Here is a 26,251-nt window from a genome sequence, read left to right as displayed (position 1 = left end):
TGTGAGATTATTGTACGTGTTTGGCAAGTCGAAACCTAGCCTTTGGCCGGGCGAAAGTTACGATACAGTTAGAGCTCTAGTCTGTCTGCCTTAGTACTGCATGCGAGGTAACGGGTGGTTATCTGCTCATGGGTACTCGGTGTATTTTGGATGTTGGGTAGCGGGTGGCTATCCAATATCAACGGTGTATTACGAGAGGGGTAACAGATGTGTACCAGCGTTCTTGGTACCCGTATTATAAATGCATTGGGTAACCAGAAGGGTTACCTAATTTCCTCATGAACGTTTTATTTCATATTTCTTTGGGTCAACCAGATGGGCTGACGAGTGACTCATGAGGGCAGTTATATTTGTTGTTTTGTGATCTTTCGTATATTTTGATATGCGAATTATATTTTGATTTTACTCATACGAGCTGTAAAGCTTACCGGGTTTGTGTTTACAATCCCGGTGCACCAATTCGATGGTGTTGTGGATGACTCCGCAGGTGTAGATTAGCGGGAATTGACGGACCGCTCAGAGAACATGAAGTGATTTACCTCCAGCTTGTGTGAGGATTTTGTGTGTCTATTTTGTGAGAGATTGTGAGGATTATTACATTCCAACTTACGTAATGTAAATTATAAATTTGGGTTGTAATAATTGGTTTTCTGAGTTGTATTGATAACTCAGTGATGATCCGCTGTGCACTTAAATGATTTCGATTTTCTTGAGATTATTTTGTGTTTAACGACTTTAGAATTTTGAGTTTTTAAGCTCGAAATTTTAGGGTCGTTACAGGCGCGTTTTATCATCCGTGAGAAACTTCAACCTTTGGCGGTCTACAATCAACACATGCTTAGCCAAGCAACCGATCTGGTGAATATGCATAACTTCAGGTATAGATTAATTACTGCGACGATTTCGACTCAAAAGTTGTAGTTGAGTGAGATTATATATACATATATTAAATAATTTTGATGTATGTGTTCGATTAATCAAATATTGTAGGATGCATAAATTGTTTTTGTTCTACGGGGATCCACAGTACCACAGGATGGAGAGGCTGGATGTCATTAGATGGAACTTGTACTCTAATCCTCTGCTGTTTGGGAAACTTCGGTATCCCATCCACCACGAAAAAAATTCAGTAATCCTACCTCCACAACTTCCAGCTCCTCTGGCAATTCCTGCTGCTTCGCTTATTCCAATTCCAGCACCTCAAGCAGTTCCCGGCCAATTTGCGTTACCAGGACCGAATAATCATACTGTTACTACTCCAAGCTGGTTTCCAAGACCTCGAAGGAACTAATGATTGGTCTTAATAATATATTGTTGGTCTTTTAATCGCTCCAAAGACTGAGGATGATTGACTGTCAGAATCTCAGTTCTCAATTATGTTTTCGACCCTTTTTTTTTTTCAGACATGCAGATGATATGAGTCCGATTATCCGTCCATTGCTGTCGTTTACTTTAGTTTCAATTTCCTTGTTAAACATTAGTAGTCTGTGCTTTAAGTTCCGGAAGCTGATTTTGATATGACGAATGTTATAATTTAGCGCTTCTATGAATTGGATCTTAATAAATATCTGACTGCCTGCTTATTTTTTATCTCAATCATATACTGTATGTCTGTATATCAGTAAAAATGTGAAATAGGTGAAGATTGAGTTACTGAGAAAACTTTTCTCCACTCCATTACTGAAAACTTTTTCTCAAATTTCAAAGCCGAAAACTAATAGAAGGGCTAGCTAGCAAAGTACTCCAGCTAGCTAATTTCAAGGAGATTAATTAGCGAATCCACACAGTTTTATACTAAGTAGTTATTACTTACTTTAAATTTGGTCCGAAATTTTCCTCCCTAGAAGCTTATATGTAGATATATAAAATTAATTAATAGTGTTAATTTGAAGGCAACCGCACAAACCCATAATTATATGTTATTGTATAGCTGAAGAACTTCTATATATATATATAGCCCTTCTTGGCTGCGGAGGTCCGCACCAAGATTTTGGTGCGGATTTCCATCTTTTTATCATTTTTTGATCAAATTTTCTCATCTCCACCGTCTAGTATCTAGATAATATTGTGTAGATCATCTCTGCAAAATTTCAGCCAATTTGGTAATCTTTAAGGCCCTCAAAATTTCGTTTTTCTGTTAAAAATATGAACGGTAACGGTTTGACAGAATTCGGTCCGTCCATTTATTATTAGATTTTGAGGGCCTTAACGATTACCAAATTGACTGAAACTTTGCAGAGATGATCTACGCAATATTATCTAGATACTAGACGGTGGAGACGAGAAAATTCGATCAAAAAGTGGTAAAAAATGGAAATCCGCACCAAAATCATTGGTGCGGACCTCCGCATTTGAGAAAATCTGTATATATATATATATAGTCAATATTCAGAGTGAAATTTCATTCTGAAATTAAAGAGTGAAGTTCCAATTTTCGGCACACTTTTCGGTCAAATTTTTTCACCATAAGTGATTCAATATTTAGGTATGATATTCAAGATCATCTATACAAAAGTTTCATCCAATTTGACAATGGTTTGAGCTTTCAAAATTGAGATTTACACGAACGGTTCACGTTGAACAGTTTTAATTTATTCATTGATTTTATATAATTTCAATACCTTAACGATGTCTGAATTAGATGAAATATTATAGATATGATCTTGAATAACATACTTAAATATTGAATCGTTTATGGTGAAAAAAATTTGACCAAAAAATGTGCCAAAATTGGAACTTCACTCTGTAATTTCAGAGTAAACTATGGATATGTACTGTATATATATATAAACCCAACGTACTAAGCTAAAATGTTAGCTTGTGTTATTGATCAATATCGGGCTATTTTCATTTCGATATATAAACTATCCAGGACAGTAGGGCTTGTTGCAAGAATGAAGCACCCAAGACTCCAAGAGACTAAAGAGTTAGATAGTGGTCTAGAAGTCGACAATACATGCAGATGCGCATCACACTTTTAAAATTTACCTCTCATTTATCTTTACATTAATAATGTATACACTTGAAATATAAACAAACATACATACTCTCACCAAAAGGTACGTACGTAGTAGATTTTTGGATTCAAATTTACTGGCGTCAACATATATTGCCAGTCATATATAATTAGTACCAATAAATAGGGTACAATGGGTTTTATGGTAATAAATTCAAAAGTAAATATATACTATCTGGCGTACATTTTGGTTGTCACAACACACAGATTCAAATTTTAAAACACAAGAAAGGAAAAATTCATGCTTATCCTTCTTTTTAATTTAGTAAACTACAACCAAGGGACATTTATGTTGTAATTTTTTTTAAATATTCGTCATAATTGCATGCCAATTAATTACGACATATTTGTTTCCTATTTATATGTTAATGCCCGTGCATTCCGGTCATAGTTGTTTTTCCGTAAATGAAATGTCTAATTTCAATGTCACAACTCACGTCCAACATGTGTTTAAAGGGTTTTATATGGTAATCAAACTGAATATTGGTATTTTAATTATCAACGCCGGGGCTCGGGGCTCCCACGCGCTTAGCCCAGGGCTTTTGTTAAGTTACCCAACACACTCAAGTTAAGACATGTACCCAGTTAGAATTAAGCAACAATTTTCTTTCTTTACTTTGGGGTTTCTAAATATCGTATATCTCCATCACACGACTATTATATAGCATGCATGCTTTAAGGAATTAGGATTTTCGGTCTGGTTTGCCTAAACTTAACAATATTTCATGAAAACAACATAAATAATCTGTCAATTTAGTTTGATCATCTTTAGACTATTTATTTAGACAACCGATGCATTGTCCGATGTCTTTGTTAAAGTTTGACATTGTTATCTTCCTTTTATGCATCGTTCATTCTCTACGCCCAGTTGATCAGATGTCACAATTGATCAAAGCGCTTATTTTCCAGAATCTTTAAAACTTATATAGTTTTAAGTTTAAAGTTTTATTGCATACATTTTATGGGAAGTGACGTTTAATAAGTGTTTCGCATTTCAAACCCTTTGTCATTGAAAGTACGTGTCATAATTTAGATATTGAAATGAAAGAAAACTTAAAAATGATCGAGTAAATAAATGACTAACAATTAATCTAGAAAGTAATTCATTAAGTAAACATTCTCATAGATTTGATTTGTTTGATCGTTAAAATCACTACACTAATGAATATAAATTAATTAATTGACTCAATCGTATTACTTATATACACATAAATATTCTATAATTCTTCACACGTTCTTTAATTGTGTAAATTTCACGCGACACCACAATTCTTAAAAACAATCTCATGTTTCTCCACATGTTCTAAGTTTTTTCACAATGTAATGAAAGTGAAATAAGTTATCTACACGGCATGTACTATATGCCAATATTACTCGCTTCACAAGATATAGTAAAGAAAAAGAACTCGATAAATCATCCCCTCTAGAGAGTATAGAACTCATAGGGGCGCGTGTGTCCAAACGCGGTTCCCTGCGAGTGTGGATGGTCTAATACACAACCAAGCATATGTATATTACCAAATAATCCGTTCTCTATCCCTATAAATTGATGCCAAACTCTAGCATTATATACACTGAGCGAGCCCCAGAGCTCAAGTGAGAACCATTATCTCTAATACTTTCTTCCTTTATTTTGATTAATAGATGATAGATCGTATTATTTTCGTTCTCATTCTACCCTGTTAGCTAGCTAGAATGAGTTTCTGTTTTAGTTCTGTTTTCACGAATCGAAACTAATGGTTTTGGGGTTTTCGAAGGACTTCCCAATTCCTTGGTTTTTCTTGTTGTTTACCTCATTAATTTCTTGCCACCCTTGTTGTCTATGCTTAAAACCATAGATAATTCGATTTGTTTCATGTAGCCATGTAGGATCGATCTGCTACACATCTTTGTATATTATCTACTATGATATGAAATCTTTTGGCTCATCCTGGTAATTGGTTGATGGTTGGAACTTGGAATGATACAGGTCTAGCATATATACACTGCAATGGCTGATAATAACGCTCACAAACGTCTGGTTCGCGCTGCGATAGCATTTCTCGACTCTATGAATTGCCATGAAACTGCCAGGACGTAAGTATGATTTCCCTTGATCCATCACTAGCCAGATATATTCTAAATTACTCGTATTATATAATGTATTTCAATAGTCACAGCCACCTTAATATTACATGCTAATATTAATTAATTGTACTAATCATAATTAGTATTCCATATTTTATATGTTAGCCTGGAAAAGGAAACTGGCTATTTCTTCAACCTGGCTTATTTCGAACACTGTTTTGTGTCGGGACTTTTCGAAGATGCGGAGGATTACCTAGTCAGTTTTTTGCCGGGCATCTATGACAATGCGTTCTCGGCCAATGTTTACTTCGAGATAAACTGGCACAAATTTGTGGCGGTACTCGATCAGTAAGTAACACTCACCTATGAACTACAGAAAGCCTTTTAACTCGTCATGCTTCACCTTATTTAACTAATTGCTAATTTACTACTTGGTGCACTACAGGGACGTCGATCGTGCTGAGGCGCGGAAAATCATAGACCAAGACTTGAGACCCTTTGAGCGGTACCAGCCCAATCTAATTGTTTCTGCAAGCGAGCTAGCTAGCTTGGATGATTTCAGGTATATATGGTTTAATTTGATTAGTGTATCGATGATTTTAAAGGTTGTAATGTATTATGTATATTGATTAAAGTTCACATGTTTATATCATTTATAAGTATATATGGTTCAAATCAATCAAATGTTTGCAGGATGCATGAAGCGTTCAGGGGTTATGGAAATCTTGAAGATAAAAGAAGGGAGATGTTGGGTTACATGAGAACCAATTTAGAGGCAAATCCTCTCCTTGAAGGGAAGATTCAATATTGAAGCCACCAGCACCTCCCGAATCTTGAAGCAGTACAATTGGCTAGTTGAACCAGCTAGAGAGGCATGCAATCGATTTTCTGAAAACAATAACCATTTAGTTTGCTTATTATTAGTTTGTGCCTTTGTCGCATTAATTTCCAGTTTCATTTCAAAAACTCATATTTGTGTGATGTTCTGGTTTGATTTTAGTTTCCAGTTTATTCAATTTAATAAATCATGTCTGCATTAGCTCTTCATGTGTTGCCATCTCAATTTTCTTTCAGAAGCTTTACGAGTAGTTATATCACATATTGAACGGAATATATAGTTGTTGATGACGAGAAATTTCAATCGTGGTGATCTAGTTTTATTGCCACATAGGAAGAGTTAGCTATCGCACCGTTGGTTTCGAATTAGAATATATAGTGTGTGTGTGTGTGTGTAACATATATGTTATTGAGCACATTAACCAAACAAAGGTATGAATTCTTATATTGCTCGTATGTGATCTTGGTCGTGTAAGAATGAAGAATCGTATGTTAAAGGTATGATTTATGTAAGGGAGCTATACACAAATAACAAACCCGGCCAGTTTGCCGTTGGACTCTCTCACGGTGAAGTTCATGCCCTCGAGCCTTTAGATTTAGAAGGCAAATGGGGTATACTTCCGCTGGTTAAAAGGAATTTGGACAGCAGTGTGCCTCCAAATTCAACTTTCAGCCGCTTCCTCTTTGTATGACTAGATTTGGAAAACAATTTCAAGTTTATGAAACTCTAGTTTGTGGAACTCTGACTTCTATCTATATTATGTATTCGTTGGTTTCTGCTTCAGCTCTCAAGTGTCATTTGTGTGAATGCAGAACGTTAACCCCTTTAAAGGTTCTATAAATGTTACAGAACTTACTGATGTTCTTCTCGAAACCCATATATAGTTATATACTAATGTTTTATACTAAGCTACCCAAGTTGAGTTTGATAAAGAAACTATTCAATCAGTTTAGGATGTTGACATTCTTCTACCCGAGTCATTTCAAAACCAAAACTCAAGTCACCAAACGAAATATTAGATCCTCATCGGATAAAGCAATAGATGGCAAGGAAAGAGAGTTATGATCCCTGTCACCATAATTTCAAAACCAAAGCGTGACCAACCTGATCCTTATCTACAAGCAGGGGCAGTTGTTCATGAAATGCATTGATACTCGAGCTAAGCATTACAGTTAACTCGGTATTAAATTGCTGAATCTGTTGATGGAATAAGTCTTCAAGAATCCAACTTTGCTGCTGCAGAGGCATAGCTTACGCTGCTGTCCCTCATAGTTTTGCACTGACTTGACTGCTCGTATCGGAGGAAATTGATCTTTATTTTTGTTGAGCAGTTTCTCAGCATCTGCATTCAGAATAGTATAATTGAAAGGTCAGAATATTACAAATGAGAAAGAAAAATAAATAAAAAGAGCCTCTACAAGCAATGGGGAAGAAGAAGCATTTTGTAGTTTAGGTAACCTACAATTCTTTTGCAAAGTAGCAAATCCTTAATGAGTTCACAAAAATGAGAAATAACATGGACATAGATGCTCTCCAAAGAGAATGATCTTAGAACCTAGAAACATAAGGATACTGGTCTTTACATTGATAGCAAAAGTTTTAAAGCTGAAACAGAAACATATTTCTCCAACAGCTTCAAATAGTCAATTATATAGCCCTTTTATTCCGGCCTCATCCTAGCTAGGAGGCCTTTTTTTTTTGCATCATGGGATGTGATATTCTTACCAGAATTTAAAAAAAAAAAGGCTTCCCTTTCAGAGACATAGTTCCATATAAGGGGTACTTACATGCATAAAAACGCTTATTGGATGGCGCCCACAAATAGTGTTATCATATTCCGAGAGATACTGTTTGAATGCATCTGGATTTCCCGTTTCTATTATATCCATTCCCATCCTATCCAACGCCTCAATGGATCGGTGTATGGCCCCGTGTTTTTTGTCATAATGCACATAGCTGAACCTGAGAAAGAACGACAAGCTCAGGCATGGTTTACATCTACCCAGCTTCATGCATACATAAAAATAGCATCGCAAGAGATGAGAATGAGCAAATCATGCCAACCATCATCTTAACTTATCAATTCATATTCCCATGAAATGAAATGGCAGTCTTAAGTATATGTTTAATTTTATTTAATTGTAAGTGATATTTTAATTTCATCCAACCACTGCTTTGATATCCTTGGCAATATTCAAAAGTAATTATGAGCTCTAATCGTAACAGGTAGGTTCCCAAGTGCAACAAGAGCACTCAGTATGTATCTGTGTGATAGAGTTTGAGAGCCTAGCACTCATGCACATTTCTCTCATGGTGACACTGTAGATGGCCTCATCTAAATCCAGAGCAGTTAATTTGGATATGCATTGACATTGGCACTCGTGCCAGTAGAGACCAAGAGCTACACAGAACTACTAATAAACATACCGAGATCCCCAATGACAAAAGTCTGATGACACAGAGAAGAAATTTTTTGGATCATCTACATATTTGGCAAGGAGCTGTCCATATGTACCTTCTGCTTCAGGTTTAAGAGCACCAACCAAAATTGGTACAACTTTGACTGGGTGCCTGCATATAAGTGTAGCCATAAATTATCCCTTCTAGAAATGAATACAAAATAGAACAATTCGGCTTGAAAAAGTAAAAGAAATTGAAAACAATACCCTTTAAAAACTTTAGCAAGATATGGTAAATGCATTTCCATGCTATGTTCAGCCTCATCAACACGAATATCCATGGTTTCAAATTTTCCAGTAGTCTTTAGCTCCTCAATCACTGAAAAGTGGTACAAATAAAATTTAGAAAACACCCTCAAAAGTGAACAGAAATATACTAAACTACTATACATGATAACACATGGTCATCTTCTGACATATTTCCTTAGCAGAATCTATTGAGTGAAAACAAAAAATGTCACTTAAACAAGATGCAAGTCATGCCCCAGTTCACTACACACAATCTCCACTATATCATGCATAATTACATAGCATTTATCATCAAGGCTTATGCAACACAGCAATACTAGAGCACAAACACTGTAAATCAAACTTTGAAAATCCCCGTACCTTCCAAATCAATAGGTAGGTCCCCAATGGGGGTCTGGTAAACTGTGGCTGTTGAAACGGCACACTTTGAAGTGTAGTAGTGATGAGATGGACCAAGAAGGAACACCCGAGTGCTGACAACACAAGTTTCTCGCAAAATTAGCAAACCTTTGTGCAATTCATTGCAACACCAATCAATATTTACGGCTATAAAAATGATTCGCCTTAAGATATCACAATGTAATCAACTCCTACTACATATAGGGATCCAATGAGAAGCCATGACAAGATAACTCACATGTTTGTTGGGTCAATGTTGCCAAATGCATAGGCAGCAGCACGCCCCGAATATGAATAACCGGCATGCCTGAAACTCCACACAACAATCAAAACAATCTGCCAATTTCTGGAAGAAACCAATTCAAAGCAGGTATTGAAATCGAACTCACGGAGCAATGACACCTCGTACATCAGGAGATTTAGTGAGCCCAGATTCTCTAAGCCATCCTTCAAGCTCTTCTGCTAGCTTTTTGGCTGAAAGATCAAATCTTTTATGCATAAGAATCATATCTGTTTAAACCCAATAAGCTAATTATCACTCTCTAACAAAAATATCAAGTTTGATGACTTTAACAAACGACTCTAATAATTGGTGTAATACTAATCTGAAGCATATGAATTATATTTCTGAGTTAAGAGTGCAGGAGAGATACTGACGGTTGTCGGTGTACCAAGAACCAGCGTGCGATGGTCTTCTGACAATCTCCATGGATGTAATCTCGAGGATGAAGAAGACAAAGGAAACCCAAAAGTTGGGTGCGAATTAGTTGAGAGAGTGAGAGGCAGAGAAATATAGAATCTGATGCAGTTGAGCTTTGCTTTACTTGTTGGAAGAATCGAAGTGGGACTAACCAACTGGTTTTCTCATTCTTGTTTCTCTTTTATTGCAATCAAATTTGGATTTTTAAAAGAATTTCTGTTCGTATCTCTAAAATAATTGACCTCTTTTTTTTACTTAAAAAAAACTAAATAGCTGTTTAGATCTCTTTAATTTTTTTATATTGCCCATGTTCTAATTTGATATATCCAATTAAATTATTATTTATTAATTTATTTCTTACATTTTTTTTAAATTCATTTATTATACAATACAAAAAATACTTGATAATTACATTAATTATCTCCTCAAATTAATTTTATCTTTCATTAATTCTCTTATTCATAATAAAATTGAATTTTTTTTTGATTCATTGATATGCAACACTAGAACTCACATGAAAGTTTCTACTATCTCATGAACGAGTTTTGTACGTTTTCTCACGCTCAAAGTCTCAAACCGAAGTTCATGAAAAATTCTACATAGATTTTTAATTGATACATTAGGAATAACAGATTTTAAAATGATAAAGGAGAATTATCTACATTCATACTTTATAATAGGTAAGTTGAGAATTTTTTTATATGGTTTACTTTTATATGTCTTTTTGTAATTTAACATGCGTTGACAAAGTTAAAACTAACTTGAAAAAAAAAAAGGTTTAAATGTCATTTTAAGAGATATGAATAAAAGTTTTATTTGTTTTTAAGTGGGATCCGGTGCAGCTGCACTCACGTATTTGAAGAATTAAAATACTTACTTTACACAAAACCACAAGTAGTGATACCGAAAAAATAAAAGTCACGACAAACATCATTACTAATATAGTTAGTCTTCTCACTATGTTACAGGTCAGAATATATATTGACAGAAGGATAGGTATAAAATTGGCAAATGAAAAGTGGTCGGTAAATTTATTTCGTATATCGACATCACACTTATTCATCATAGCATGAAGAAGTGACATTCATTGAACAAAGATTAGTCACATCTCAAGACCAGTTAGGGCTGGTAAAGAGCGAAAGCCGAGACAAATGTCATACATCTTACTAAGAGCGTAAAGGAATATTGAAACATGGTGTGTATTCTCTGAAGTAGGTTATTAATTAGGTACCTTCGAATCATGACAATTGACAAGGTAGGTGTAAAACTCTTGATTTTTATGTTAATTAAAATGGGTAGTTTAAATAAAATTTTATGTGGTATATGACAGGTGGTGAGAAAACATTACTGTACGTAGTAGGAATTTAATTTTTCCTAGCGCGTTTTGGAATTCAAGTCTGAACGCCTATAAATATATCCGCGCGTACTCTCAACTCTCAAGTCTTAACACCTCAATACTGTATTTCGGGAGCTTTGAGAAATGGAAATGAGTTCAGAAAATATGCTAATGCCAGAGTTGAAGTTTGATCTCAGCCAAAAGGACTGGTCTGATCAACCGCCAGAACTCTTGGAGAAAATATATAAGAAATTGGTCATATCCGGCCAAGCTCGTTTTGCTTTAATCTGCAAGCCTTGGCTCTTTGTCGCCGCATCTGCAAAGTCTCATGCTCTTCCAGAGCCATGGCTGGTGTTTCGTTATCCTCATGGTGACCGCCTAGTACCAGAAAATAAGAACGAGTTCTTTGGTCTTTCTGACAATAGGTTTTACAGGCCTGATGCTATAATTCCAAATGAAGGTTGTGAAATTTTGGGGTCATGTAATGGTTGGATTGTTACTCAACGCCAATTACCAGTTGCAGGGAAAGAACCACTAGTTCTTGTGAATCCAATCTTGAATGCTGAAATAAAGCTTCCACCTATAAGCTCAGACAGAAATGTGGGAGACATTAAGAAACTTGTCGTAGTCGTCGAGACCACCGGTGACATTTCAGTTGTCACATCTGTGATTCTACTTGCTACAAATTTTATCATTTCTATCAAGCTTGACAGGAATAGATGGGAATATCACTACATCTGTAACTCCGAAGATATTGTATATTACAAGGGAAAAATATATGCCTTGGAGATCCACCCATATACTGTTCTTACTGTAATCAGCTGGGATGAACAAATGAAGCTCCTTCCAATGCAGTTCCAAGTTGTTCAAGGCATATTTCACCCCTCATCTTCTGAGAAGAATCGAGCAAAGGCGTACTTAGTGGAGTCCGGGGAAGATCTCTTGATTGTGACAAGACAAGTTCAAACAGGTGGATTTGATGTCTTTAAACTGGTTGAAGGTAAATGTTGCGTCGACGCTGTCAAGCAGCAAAGCTTGGGAGATCAAGCATTGTTCTCGGGAAGGGGTGGATGCATTTCTCTTTCGGTTGGAGAGTTTTCACAGTTTGAAGGGAATCACATATATTTCATTGATACTCCGAAAGAAAAAGAGGAGGAACATGGTGTATATTCTCTAAAAGATGGGTGCACCAAATCAATCTTCAACCTGAACCTACTGTTAGCATGAGTCAACATACATAAACACAATCTCACCAACCAAATCCCTAGCCGTATAAATTGACAAATCAATCTTTGTGTTCATACTTGATAATTGATAGCTTAGAATGTTATAAATACCTTGTAAGTACTCAATTCAATATATAAGATTGTAGCATATTCTACTTGGTATCAGAGCATTGCTCTGTCTTTTTTCTGGGTTTTATTTTTGGTTGTTTACCTTTTTTTGGCAGAGCTCGGCAACGCAACGTGAAGTGCTCCTCCGCTGCTCCACTGCCGTGCTACTCCGCTGCCGTGCCCCTCCGCTGCCGTGCTCCTCCGCTCCTCCACTGCCGTGATGCTCCGCTGTCGTGCTCCTCCACTCCTCCACTGCCGTGCTCCTCCGCTGCTCCACTCCTCATCTAAACCCGACCGGACTCCCGCTGTCGTGCTCCTCATCCAAACCCGGCCCTCCGCGCGCCTCCGACGTCGCCATCGCCATCATCTAGCGCTCCTCACCAAGCACCGGCGTATCGAGATCCATACCTACCGGCGCTGCAAGCTGCTTGCTGCTCCGCCCCTTTCACCGCCACTGTGACCTCGTCGCCGTCGTACGCCTGGCGCCGCTCTCTGGACCCCGGCACCGCTCCCTCAGGCCAAGCCCGCCGCAACACGCTCGCCCTCTTCCTTCTGCTTCTTCCATCGCTCCGTCCTTATATCTGCCCCGCTCCCTCAGCCTCGACCCGCCCGGCCCGCAATCAATTTCAGCCCGGCCCGCATTAAGTTTCGAACTCGGCCCGCATTCGACTGCGACCCGACCCGGACTGTGACCCGACCCGGACTACGACCCGACCCGGATTTCAACCCTACCCGGATTGTGACCCGACCCGGATTGTGACCCGACCCGGATTTCATATTCTTTTTCAATGGGTTCTGGAGACGAAGCTGATGTTCCGAAATTTGAGGTATCTGTCAAGAGTTCTGATAGTGGGTCATTTGGGGGAACTAAACTCAATGGGACCAATTACCGCAAATGGAAGCGACTTATGACGGCTCACCTTCGAGGCATGCACAAGATGGGGCATGTAACCGGAATAACTAAGGCTCCTAGTGCAGATGATATTATTGCCTACACTAAATGGGACGACAATGATGGCCTTGTGATGTCCGTCTTGTGGAAAGCTATGAATGAAGAAATAATTGATTTGGTGGAGGCATGTGACACTGCGCAGGCAATATGGCTCACACTTGAAGGCTTATATACTAGTGACTCTGATTTCATACAGGTTCATGAGTTAATGTGCACCGCTTTGGCGATGCAACAAGATGGGCAACCGGTGGCGCAATATTTCACCAAACTAAGAAATATTTGGGCTGAGATTGATGTGAAACGTCCTTGCATGATCAAACATCAGGAGGATATTATTTGGTACCAACGTGAGAAGGAGCTTGAGCGAGTTCACCATTTTCTGAAAGGTCTTGATACTAAACATAACAATGCGAAAGGGGAATTGCTCCGCCAGACCGAGCCACCTAGCTTAACTGCAGCTTTCACATATATCCGTAAGGATGAATCTCAGCAGAACAGCCTTCATCACACACAAGTTGAAGTTTCCAGCCTTACTATCCGTGCTCGATCTTCAGCACCGCCCATTCAGCAGGCCATTTCATCCTCACTTCATCACCGAGGACCACCACCAGGCTTCGGGAATCAGCCCCGCCCTCCTTGCTCTTATTGTCAAGATACCAACCATGCTCGTGCAACCTGTTGGAAGTTGTATCCACACCTTAGGCCCCAAAGGCCTAATTATCGTCCTAAAGCAAAAGCAGCTATTCAACTGATCCAGGAACCAGATATTTATGGTGTAGTTGGACACGATCATCATATAGCAGGAGGAGTAACACCCACAGCATCAATAGCTGGTCGTGGTAAGATTGGTATAACTTTACATATTTCTCACTTTGGTAGTTTTGATACATGGATTATTGATTCTGGTGCATCCGATCATATGACTTATGACAAATCTTATTTTACTATATTATCTCCTCCACCAGTACCATATGTTACTAATGCTAATGGTGAGGCATTCCCCGTATTAGGTAAAGGGTCAGTTCGTATTACTCCCACAATAGAGCTTCACAATGTGTTATATGTACCTGCTTTATCTCATCATTTGATATCGGTCCCACAATTAAACACTGAAGCTAAGTGCTCTGTGACATTTTTTCCCATGTATGTGATATTTCAGGATTTTCTCACCGGGGAGTTAATTGGTCGGGGGTATCTACGGGGCAGGTTGTTTCATCTGGATCAGACATATGCGGGAGAAAAACCAGGGGCATAGTCCCGGATCGCTTTACTCTCCACTTCTGATAAGCTAAGTGAAGTTTGGTTATGGCATCGTCGCTTGGGGCATCCTTCATTTAGTATAATGAAAAAATCCATGCCTACTTTGTTTATTGGTGTGGATGAGTCAGTTTTTCGTTGTGAAACATGTGTTTTAGGCAAGAGTCATCGGTCTACCTATTCCCCTAGTACTTCTAATAAAAGTATCATTCCTTTTGAATTAATTCATTCTGATGTTTGGGGACCCTCCAAAGAGTCTACTATTTCGGGAATGCAGTATTATGTGTCATTTATTGATGATTGCACACGTCTTTCATGGATTGTCCTTCTGAAAACCAAAAATGAGGTTTTTTCGGCTTTTCAAGCCTTCTATACCACTGTCCAAACACAATATAATGCCACAATAAAAAATTTTCGTTCTGATAATGGGGGGAATATGTGAATCGTGTCTTTCAGGAGTTCTTTAACGCACATGGCATTGTTCATCAAACAACGTGTCCTTACACACCTGAGCAGAATGGAGTTTCCGAAAGAAAAAATCGTCATTTACTTGAAATGGCTCGGTGTATTCTCTTTAGTGCCCATATGCCTAAATACCTTTGGGGTGATGCTGTCATAACTTCTACTCACCTCATTAATCGTCTTCCATCTCGTGTCCTTGAAGGCAAAGTTCCATATGAGGTGCTTGCATCCCATGTTTCCTTACCCTCTTTTCATAATCTTCCCGCCCGTGTTTTTGGTTGTGTTGTTTTTGTCCATCTTCCAAAACATCAGAGGTCTAAGTTGGATGCCCGAGCGGTTAAATGTGTGTTTGTTGGATACGGAGGGCATCAGAAAGGGTACAGGTGCTATCATCCACCTACCAGAAAGTATTATGTCACTATGGATGTTACTTTCTTTGAGGACATGAGCTATTTCACGTCTTCTGATACTACCCTTCAGGGGAGATTTCATATTTTGAAGAGCTGTATCATGGAAAGGGGGAGACAAGTCAGCCAGGAGATATGGTGACAAGTTCGGTTGAGATTACTGATGATTCTGGTATAGTCACTCCAGAGATTCAGGTACCAGAAGCTGAGAGTACAACTGCCCCTCCTGCCTCCCCTACTGTTGTTTATACCCCTGACCAACGTTCCCCTGGTACAGAAGATCACTCATCTGAGGTTAGTAATTCTATTGGGGCTAATACTAGTGAAGCTAATAGTAGACAATATGTCTTGCCAAATAGGTCTACTCGAGGTCAGCCAACAAAAACATATGAACCTACCCTTCAGGCTAAAGCTAAGTATCCTGTGGCAAATTTTATGTCTACCAAAAGATTGTCTAAGTCATATGAATCATTTGTGAATCAAATTTCTGCTGTATCAATACCTAACAAAGTGCAGGATGCATTGGGAGATCCAAAATGGAGAAAAGCGATGGAAGAAGAGATGGAAGCATTACAGAAGAACAACACTTGGGAGCTTGTAGCTCCACCACATGGCAAGAAGGCAGTGGGATGTCGTTGGGTGTTTACAGTAAAACATAATCCAGATGGGTCAGTAAGCCGGTATAAAGCACGCCTAGTAGCAAAAGGGTTCACCCAAACATATGGCATAGACTATGATGAGACATTTGCACCTGTTGCAAAGATGAACACTATTCGGGTATTGCTCTCTTTTGCTGCTACTTTAAACTGGTCACTTAGACAATTTGATGTTAAGAATGCATTCCTTCATGGAGAACTTACAGAAGAAGTGTATATGGATCTTCCTCCTGGATATGTGGCAGCTTCTCCAGATAACTTTGTATGCAGATTAAGAAAGTCTTTGTATGGTCTTAAACAGTCTCCTCGTGCTTGGTTTGGAAGATTTTCACAATTCATGAAGAAAATTGGCTACAAGCAGAGTAATTCAGACCACACATTATTTCTCAAACACCAACAAGGGAAGGTAACAGCCCTAATTATATATGTTGACGATATGGTAGTTACTGGTAATGATACTATTGAGATGGATAGTTTACAGAAGCAACTAGCTACAGAGTTTGAGATGAAAGACTTAGGAACACTCAAGTACTTCTTGGGCATTGAGGTAGCCCGGGGAAGTGATGGTATCTATCTATGTCAGAGAAAGTACATCCTTGATCTACTAACAGAGACAGGTATGTTGGATTGCACTCCAATTGATACTCCTATTGAGCAGAACCATCGGTTAGCAGAGTACCCAGATCAGGTGCCTACTGACAAGACTCGTTATCAGAGGATAGTTGAACGCCTGATTTATTTATCACATACCAGACCAGATCTTGCATATGCAGTAAGTGTAGTGAGTCAGTTCATGCATAATCCCAGTATGGATCACATGGATGTTGTTGTGAGGATTTTGAGGTACTTGAAGTCAGCTCCAGGGAGAGGAGTGATGTTTTCTAAACACAACAATATCATTGAGGTTTGTGGTTTCACAGATGCAGACTGGGCTGGAAATATTACAGATCGGAGATCCACATCAGGGTATTTTACCTTTGTTGGGGGTAATCTTGTTACTTGGAAGAGTAAGAAACAAAAGGTGGTAGCTCGATCAAGTGCTGAAGCAGAATACAGAGGTATGGCTCAGGGAGTGTGCGAGTTGTTATGGCTTAGAAATTTGCTACAAGATTTGGGTGTTAAGCCTAAGTGTGCTATGCAGCTGTACTGTGACAACAAGGCAGCTATTGATATTTCACAGAATCCTGTACAACATGATCGTACAAAGCATGTGGAGGTTGATCGTCACTTTATAAAGGAGAAGCTAGATGCTGAGACCATTAGCTTTCCTTTTGTTCCTTCAGAAGATCAACTTGCAGATATACTCACAAAATGAGTGTCTAAAAAGGCTTTTTATGACTCACTTAGCAAGTTGGGCATGGTCGATGTGTATGCACCAACTTGAGGGGGAGTGTTAGCATGAGTCAACATACAACAACACAATCTCACCAACCAAATCCCTAGCCGTATAAATTGACAAATCAATCTTTGTGTTCATACTTGATAATTGATAGCTTAGAATGTTATAAATACCTTGTAAGTACTCAATTCAATATATAAGATTGTAGCATATTCTACTCCTACCAAGACAACTTTCAACTTTAACAGAATCATTCTGGTTTGTCCCTACAATTTAGGATACCATTGTTAATATAGATAGATTAAAATTGCAATGAGTAATCAATCTGATTATGGATGATATGGCTGAAAATATTAGTATTCAATAATTTTTCTGAACTGCTACTCTTACATTTAGACATAACTGCCGGACATGTATTCATTCAGTGATGGGAGCACAAGAATCACTAGACTATTGATGTTGTCATAATTGCCTAATTGGAACCCTTTCCCTTATTATAATTAACTTTGACTAAAATTGTTTCCTATGGCTATTAGGACTTCATATCCGAAGAGCCTATATAAGCACACAGATATAGTCCGAGGTTTATTCTCAAAACACCAAAAGTGGTTAAAGAGAGTTCAGAGGATATGAGAGAACTGAAGCGTGACCGTGGCTGCAACTGTTCAGTTTTACCACTAGAACTGTGGGAGGAAATCTATAAGCGATTGCTCATATCTGATCGAATGCGTTTTGCTTCAATTTGCAAGGCATGTCTCTCTATCGCCTCCACAAAGCCTCAGCCTCCTCTTCTGCCTGAGGTATTGAGTTTTTGTGCCTGTCAGAGAAAAGGTATTACAAGTTTGACAGTGTAATACCACAAGATTGTAGCATACTAGGGACATCCAATGGTGGGTGCTCACTGAACGTCCTAATCCTCAAGGAATTGCAGGGAAAAAGCCAACCATCCTTGTGAATCCAACTCTGAATGCTGAAATTAAGTTACCACCATTAGATTATGCAACAATTGAAGACGTTAAGAAACTCCTTGTAGTAGTCAAGGAAATTAGCTCAACAGCCAAAAGTGATGTCCCAGCTGTTGGAGAGTAGAGATCTCACATCTAAGAAATGACAAATAAAATATAGATTATAAGTTGGTGAATAATAACCAATTATACCGAGGCCTTTTGTGATTAAAACCCAACACCTGTGAGGTGGCTAAGTTGGGACAATATCGGTACAGTTGGTCCATGAGCCACACTTGTCGCTGTTTAACATGGTATCAGAGCAGGTCACTCTCCAGTCGCGCCTCCAATCTTTCGTGGGCTCGAGTTGGGTGCCAATTTGTCATGGGCCCATGATGGGTGTCATTATCATGTCATCGGAGGGTTTTCCGATTGGATGGTCACCAAGTGTCGTTGGTTACTGGATCTTGGTTTATTTCGTCCCAATGTGTGGGATGTTAATCTGTCACGTGCAGACATAAAAATTAGGTTGCACGTGAAAGTGCGTGTTGGAGAGAAGAGATCCCACATTTAAAAAGTGACAAATAAAATAGAGATTATAAGTGGGTGGATAATAACCAATTGTACCGAGACCTTTTGTGATTAAAAGTCAACACATGTGAGGTGGCTAAGTTAGGACAATATCGGTACAGTTGGTCCATGGTAGATGTGGCATTCGGTTCAAACGGTTCAGTTTTGGGCTCAAACCGGAAACCGAACTGAAATTGAACTTCGGTTCAGTTCAGTTTAGTTCGCGGTTCTCCGATAGGTCAAACTGAAAACCGAACGGTTCGGTTCGGTTTTTTTCGGTTTTTTTTTTAAATTCTAGTTTCAAAATATTGTCGATCGACACCAATAGATGTGATCGATATATATATTTAGGAACCATGTAAAAATTTCATCCATTTTAAATATGGTTTGACCGTCCGTACCAACGGTTAACAAAAAAGATGCGTTTTCACATAATAAAACCTCATTGACCGGGGCTTTGCCAAATGAGTTTCCTTGTTGCGACTACGCACGATTGATGACAAAAATTATGTGATTTCAAATATGTAAACAACTTTTCTCATTCGCATCTTAGTAATGGGTCCTCCCTTATGGTATATTAGTGTTTTTGGTTTACTGGAAATTCCGACGGTTAAACGAGATCCAAATTGGATGAAATTTTAAAATGATCACTAAATATATATACTGATCACATCGGATGGTGTCGATCAATTCTGAGAAGTTTCATTCATATAGTCGCTTCATAATGTGATAGTTTTATTTTAACCCTAATATAAAGATTATGATACATTAGTGGACACTTCGGCGATCGACAACTCCAGTTCGAAATATGGTCGATCGACACCAGTAGATGTGATCGGTATATATATTTAGGGAACCTGTAAAAATTTCGTCTGTTTTGAACATAATTTGACCGTTCGTACCAACGGTCAACTAAAAAAGAGGCGTTTTGACATATTAAAATCCTCATTGACCGGGGCTTTTCCAAATAGGTTTCTTTGGTGCGACCACACACAATTGGTGACAAAAATTAGGTGATTTCAGATATGCAAACGACTTTTGGTGTTCGTATTTTGGTAATTGGTCTTCCCTTATGACATATTAGTATTGTTCTCGGTTTACCGGAAATTCCGACGGTTAAACGAGGTTCGAATTGGATGAATTTTTTACAGGGTCACTATATATATATCAATCATATCGACTGGTGTCGATCGATCCCGAGAAGTTCCTTCATATAGTTGCTTCATATTGAGGCGGATTTAGTAATTACACATCCGCTTGTATATATATATATATATATATATATATATATGTGTGTGTGTGTGTGTGTTTTTTTTAGCAAACTTATTTGAAACATACATATATGGGCATACATATAAACATAGATGATTATATATATATATATATATACATATATAACACTACAAAAGAGAAACATATAATTATATATAATATAAACCTAAAATCACATTAATCAAATCAAATATTAGGTAATATAAACGTAAAACGACATTACTTTATGAATAGTCGGTTTTTCGGTTCAGTTTGGTTTCTTATGTGCCCAAACCGGAAACCAAACCGATTATTTCAGTTCGGTTCGGTTTTTTAAATTTCGGTTTCGGTTTGTGTTCGGTTCGGTTTTTTTTCGGTTTCGGTCCGGTTTTTTCGGTTCGGTTTTTTTCCGGTTTCTCGGTCTTAAGTGCCACCCCTAGTCTATGGGCCACGCTTGTCGTTGTTTAACACCAACTGGTGTAATAATACTTTCTGAGAGGAACCAAATCGTCTCAATTACGTGTGACACTGATCGGCCATGGCATTATTATAGAAAGTCCTCCGATGATACCGTAATTAACAATAAAAATTATATTCCTTGGAGAGTAGTGGCTCAACAACACATCTTGTTGCTTTTGGCTTAGATGAACAATTGAAGACTCTTTCAGGGAGCTGTTATGTTGTTAGAGGCACAGATACCAAGAAGTTTCCACGGAGTCGAGAAGAGTTCAGCTTAGTGGGAGTCTCATGGAGACATATTGCTTGTAAAGAGATTATTCAAGCACCCTACACTTGGATTTGAGGTCTTTAAACTACATATAAATGAGGATACGCCCTTGCGCACTGTCAAGTTGCGAAGCTTAGGTGATCAAGCATTCTTTTGGTGTAGTGATGGATGTACTTCCTTACCAGTTGGAAAGTTTTCACAATTTGAAGAGAATCATATATACTTCACTGTCCCTGGAGATAATCCGAGATTTGGTGTTTATTCACTGAAATATGAAACCGTCAAACAAATCTCCATTCGACCCCCAAGATGCTTCTGGCGAGGACCCACTTGGTTTGTTCCACCGAATAAGGATATGATTGTTGATCTAGATAAGGGTAGAATGATCCCTCACTGTAATCGTAGGATTAGTAAGGTGTACAATATAGTGATGATCTTTCTGTTTTGTTGTTGTCAACATCAAGAATATCTTCGTTTGTTTTACTGGGGGTCGTCTTGCGATCAAGTACTTTCTAGGTCGTGAATATTTACCACTATCCATATCACCTTCTCCCAAATTAATTTTTGGGACAAAATGTTTCCTACTGTGATTAGGACTTCATATTCTCCCTTTCTAGAGTAGTCTATCCACAATGTAGGGATTTATATTTGGTTTTGGATTAGCTTCCCTCTTAACCAAGGTTTTTGGATTTCTTGTTTGATAACCTATAAAAGCTGATGGTCTCTCTCGAATTGTTCTTGTTTTCTAGATATATGATCAATCTTTTACCCATAGTTACTCACAAAATGCATAACAAAGACTCCCCAAAGGAGTTTGTACGTCCTGCCACCAGAACTCTTGGAAGAGATCTACAAACGTTTGGCCCCTAATAATCGAATTCTTTTTGCTTCAGTATCCAAGTCGTGGCTCTCTGTTGTGATCTCTAGTCCTCCTTTGCCGGAGCCATGGCTGATGCTTGGTCACCGTACTTATGGAAAATTCTTCTGGAAATACAGGTTCCATTGTCTCTCAGATAAAAGGGTCTACAACTTCAACAATGTATTACCAGAAGAGTATAAAGTTGCAACTACGTCTTCCGATCGCTGGTTGCTGACTGAAGGTTCTCGTTATTTTCCTCTTGAGCTAGTGAATCCAATCGCAAATCCTCAAATCAGAACGATACCATCACCACATAGCAGCTCGAGCTCTGGCTGGACGTTTGAGTCGTTTGAGGTTAAGTATATCAAGAAACTCCTTGTATTGGAGCCAAGGCCAACCTCTAGTGCTGAGTCAAATATTGTCACAACTTTCATTGTGCGTCTTCAAAAGGAAAAGTAGCATTCTCTGCTATTGTACAACCCCATTAAATCATTTCAACTTACAGATATAAATCTACGAGTATGACAAACCCGGTCTAAGTAGGCAAGAATCAACCTGAGTAATTGGTGCCACAACTTATTCTTTGAAATTTGGATGAACAAATCGAATACACTTCTATACCCTATACCTTAACTGTGAGTCTGAATGATCTCTCTCTAAAGAATCTCCAACATATAAAACAAGTGACATGGGACTGCAAGCCAAATCTCCCACACCAAAATAATCAAATTCAAACATACACAAAGCTTTGTTGCTCCCAAAGCAAACAAGAAGATGCACACATGACACATGACACAACAGTCCATTGAGAACATTGAGAAAACCAGAATACCTGCAATCACCCAAGAAACAGAGATTATGTTAAACCAAAATACCTGCACTCACATAACAGTCCATTGACATATAATTTGCACTGAGCATGAAAGATTAAAGATTGTAACAAAATCTAAGATTTTAACGATTTGTGGTGACTGCTAAATCAACAGATAAATAGGCCAAACAACAAAAGCTGGAGTTTAGATTGAATATGTATTCACTAAAGGCCTCTTAAAATTCAACTATTCCATTTGAATCATATTGTTCTAATAAACCAGAGCATTTGAATTATTAAGTAAACCTATAAAATTCTGAAATTTACAGAGATAATTACCTGTGCAGCCAAGCAGCCTGCAAACTATGTATACAAACTGTCAAAGTCTCCAAAAAACACTCAACTAACAAAAACAAAAAGACTCAAGCATGCTCCAAAATAGAATGAAGTTTTGGTACACGTCGACGTAACAATGGTTCAAGGCGGAAAGAGGGTACACCAAACTGCCACCTCTTAGCATCATACATTTCATTCCACGCCTGGATTATCTCATCAATTTTGAACCCCATACCTGTAGTTAAATTAATGCAAATTGATCATATGTTTCAAATCTTAAAACCTCAAAAAGTTTCTGAGATCCTGTGTACTTTACCTTCCACTGCATTTTCATTGGAACAGTGATTCTTTATCATCACAGCTATATCTGTTGGAGAGGCTCCACAAAGTTCAAACTTCTCAATGGCAACTTCTAAACATTCCTCCCAAGTTGGTAGCTCTAGCTTATATTCCACAACAGAACGCTCATACAGCAAGGTTCCCCATAGGAGGTATATTTGTGACTTCATATTTGCAGCCTGTTCAGCAGCTTCATCAGCAGACATCTCCTCAAATAGACCATCCAATCCCATTTTCTGCAATTGGGCTCTATACTTATCTTCTTTGGAGAGTCCATTTAGCTGCCGCTCTTCCATCTCTTCCCACAATAGCATTCCCTTGTCCATGCTGTCCTCAGCCTTGTTATAAAGCTGAAGCACCTCTGAAGAAGGCTCATTTTGCAACTCAATCTTGCTTCCAATCGCATAGTACCAAGAAAGCTTAGCCTGTTCAAACTGTTGTTGGCCAAGTGCAAGATAACCTTCATAGAAGTCTGGCTTTACTTTCACAGCTTCTTCGTACCTACTCTCTGCCTTCTTATATTCTTTCTGCGCCCATTCATATGCAGCCTTGACATGTTCAATAACGGCTTCCCTTGAAGCATCTTCAGGCAAGGATGCCCACTTCCTTGCTTTAGACATGTGGACATTTCCCCAATTGAACAATGCCAAAGCCGCCATCTCTTGGAACTTAATTGCAGCAATATCAAAAAGTTCTTGAGCATCATCAAGTGTTACAGTGTCTTCCATTGCCTCCGAGTATAGCTTCACCCCAAGTTCGTGAAGATCCAAGTATGAATCAGAATCAAAACCAACATGGTTCTTGAACAATCTTGCAAACTGGATAATCCAGTCCTCAACACAAGTTGTAGACCCTTTTCCCACTTCTGTATGATTTCCGCCGTCCCCATTCTCAAAACCATTACTGCGCGTCAGATCTTCCTTACACACTTCCTCTTCACTTGAGCCCTCATAAATTGGTTCTTGATCAGCACTGACTTCTGTTATATAAAATCTAAGCGACCCCCTTGTATCACATGATGATTCGGCTAACCTCAACTCATTTGTAGCTGTAATTGTAACCAAATCACCTTCTTGATCTCTATATTTCACCAAGACACCCTTCAGGCCAGGAAATCGATCCCTAACTATCTCCCTGACCAGCCTCATGCTACAGCTAACTGGTAACTGAGCCCATCTTATATCCTCTCCGAATACCAACTTGACCGTTTTTGTAACTACGTTTTTTTTCTCAATATGCTTCTCTTCCACATGATTCGCAACTTGTTTTTCTTCCTCAACATGCTTTGGGACCAGTTTGTCTTTCTCAACAGTCTTTGTAACCACTTCTTTGTCCTTGACAGCTCTCACATTTTCTTCCACAACAGCCTTGTCCTCTGTCTTCTCCCCAACCCTCTTACCCTTCTTCTTCTTTATCTTCTCCTTCACCACTTTACGAAAACGAGCAGCAGGGGCGGTCTGCTGTACATTAGCAATACCAATTTCTTTCTCATCAACAACAATCCCCTTTTCACTCATCACCTTCTTCACACTCTCCAAAATCTCCAATGCATTCAAATTATTCGGCTCCATACTCAAAACAGTATTAACATCCCTCAATGCCAAATCCAACCTATTCAAAGCCTCATAACACCTCGACCTTCTCAACAGCGCTTTACTATACTTCGGTGACACCTCCAACGCCAAATTGCATTCATTAATTGCTCGAGGATACTCCCCAAGACCCATTTGCATATAACACGCAGCCATGTTACTATGTAAATGAGCAACATCAATATGATTCTTCGGCAGCAGTTTCAACGCCTTCTCGTACTTCAACATAGCCCCTTCACTGTCACGCTTCTGGAACAGCTTGTGACCTTCCTCTCTGAGCTCTTGGGACATGTTGATGAAGATAGCAGTGTCTTCGTCCAACGCTTTCGAGTTCCGATCCACAGTTTTCCCCTGCTTACTCCCAGGCTTCTGCACTTCATGGTCCTTCTTCTTCCCAGTTGGCTTTCCCATTGATACTTCAACAAACACACAAAAACAGCCCCCAAAAACAAAAAGGGTTCTGAGAGCTCTGTCTTTAACCCAAAACCCTTCTCATGAAATGAGCAACAAGACAAAAACTGACCCCAATATAGAAGCTTGACTGTTTGAATTACAATTAAATGAAATCCAACGTATAATTACACAGCTACAACCAGATACAAGTGTAACAATTTGATGTACAGCAGAAGCTAAACGGCTCCAAAATTGAAGCTCTAAGTAATTGTAATATGAAAAGGAATAAGCACAAAGAACCCAAACACTAATTGCAGCAAGGAAAGCAAATTACAATAAATAAAAATCCAGTCTTTGTGAACCTGATTGATGTATTAGGGCTCCAAACTCAGCAAAATTAGGGGAAACTAATCCAGAGACAAACCCAAAGAAGCCAATCAAAAAAGCTGATTGATTTTTTAATGGGTGTCTGCTCTGGATTGCTGAGACAAAAGACAGAGTGGGATATCAAATTGGGCTGCTGGAAAGTGGAAAGGGGGTCTCCTCTTTCTTAGGGTTTCCTGAATTAAAGGTCAACGTTTTCCGAGAAGACACTGTCGCACTCCACCTTCTCCGAGCGCGCGTGAATTTCCGCGCCATTTCTAAGAGATGACTCGGGAATGAACCGTCCCTGGTGTGAACCACGCGTCTGGAAGAGGTAGGCCACTGAGAGGGACAAATATTCATCTCTGTAATTGATTTTACAGTGGTTTAGTTTACCTAGCCTTAGCAAGGAATAAAATCTTTGTGGGCTCCCGCTTCAATACAGGGCATTTTCCAGTATTCCAGGAAAAGAAGGTGCTCTTTCATTAGAGTTTAAGTGGGAACTTGACAAGTTAATACAAATGAGTGAAGTATAAGAGTTTTAAGTGTAGAATCTTATGCCTGAGACTCAAAGGCAAAGATCAGAAGTTTAGAA

The 26,251-nt window shown here is 38.6% G+C and overlaps 3 protein-coding genes across 4 annotated transcripts in view; 1 reads left to right on the top strand and 2 right to left on the bottom strand.

The window, feature by feature from the left end:
* Nucleotides 1-7,006: 7,006 nt before the first annotated feature.
* LOC126784692 (uncharacterized) overlaps nucleotides 7,007-26,251 on the bottom strand; it is a 66,684-nt gene continuing 47,439 nt past the window's right edge. The window contains exons 2-9 of one of the 2 annotated variants that reach the window (XM_050510176.1): nucleotides 9,686-9,802; nucleotides 9,418-9,502; nucleotides 9,267-9,335; nucleotides 8,990-9,102; nucleotides 8,588-8,699; nucleotides 8,349-8,492; nucleotides 7,709-7,883; nucleotides 7,007-7,263 (exon numbers count right to left, since the gene is read on the bottom strand). In XM_050510176.1, coding sequence (XP_050366133.1) covers nucleotides 7,138-7,263; nucleotides 7,709-7,883; nucleotides 8,349-8,492; nucleotides 8,588-8,699; nucleotides 8,990-9,102; nucleotides 9,267-9,335; nucleotides 9,418-9,502; nucleotides 9,686-9,737 — 876 coding nt within the window. In that variant the 5' untranslated portion in view covers nucleotides 9,738-9,802 and the 3' untranslated portion in view covers nucleotides 7,007-7,137. Of the gene's footprint in view, nucleotides 7,264-7,708; nucleotides 7,884-8,348; nucleotides 8,493-8,587; nucleotides 8,700-8,989; nucleotides 9,103-9,266; nucleotides 9,336-9,417; nucleotides 9,503-9,685; nucleotides 9,895-26,251 lie in introns of those variants that run through there. The other variant, XM_050510175.1, reaches the window with a different exon arrangement.
* Nucleotides 11,209-12,291, top strand: LOC126784212 (F-box protein At2g26160-like). The gene has a single exon (XM_050509695.1). The coding sequence runs from the start codon at nucleotides 11,209-11,211 to the stop codon at nucleotides 12,289-12,291; it is 1,083 nt and encodes a 360-aa protein (XP_050365652.1).
* Nucleotides 21,818-25,833, bottom strand: LOC126784689 (protein PHOX1). The gene is made up of 4 exons (XM_050510172.1): nucleotides 25,656-25,833; nucleotides 23,286-25,316; nucleotides 22,973-23,204; nucleotides 21,818-22,654 (listed from the first exon to the last, which is right to left on the bottom strand). Exons 2-3 carry the CDS (start codon nucleotides 25,309-25,311, stop codon nucleotides 23,056-23,058), a joined length of 2,175 nt encoding a protein of 724 aa, XP_050366129.1. The 5' UTR covers nucleotides 25,312-25,316; nucleotides 25,656-25,833; the 3' UTR covers nucleotides 21,818-22,654; nucleotides 22,973-23,055.

Source organism: Argentina anserina, chromosome 2 (genome assembly GCF_933775445.1).
Source record: "Argentina anserina chromosome 2, drPotAnse1.1, whole genome shotgun sequence".
NCBI lineage: Eukaryota > Viridiplantae > Streptophyta > Magnoliopsida > Rosales > Rosaceae > Argentina > Argentina anserina.
The sequence above is the reverse complement of the archived record's forward strand: the minus strand, read 5'-3'. Positions and strand labels throughout refer to the sequence as shown.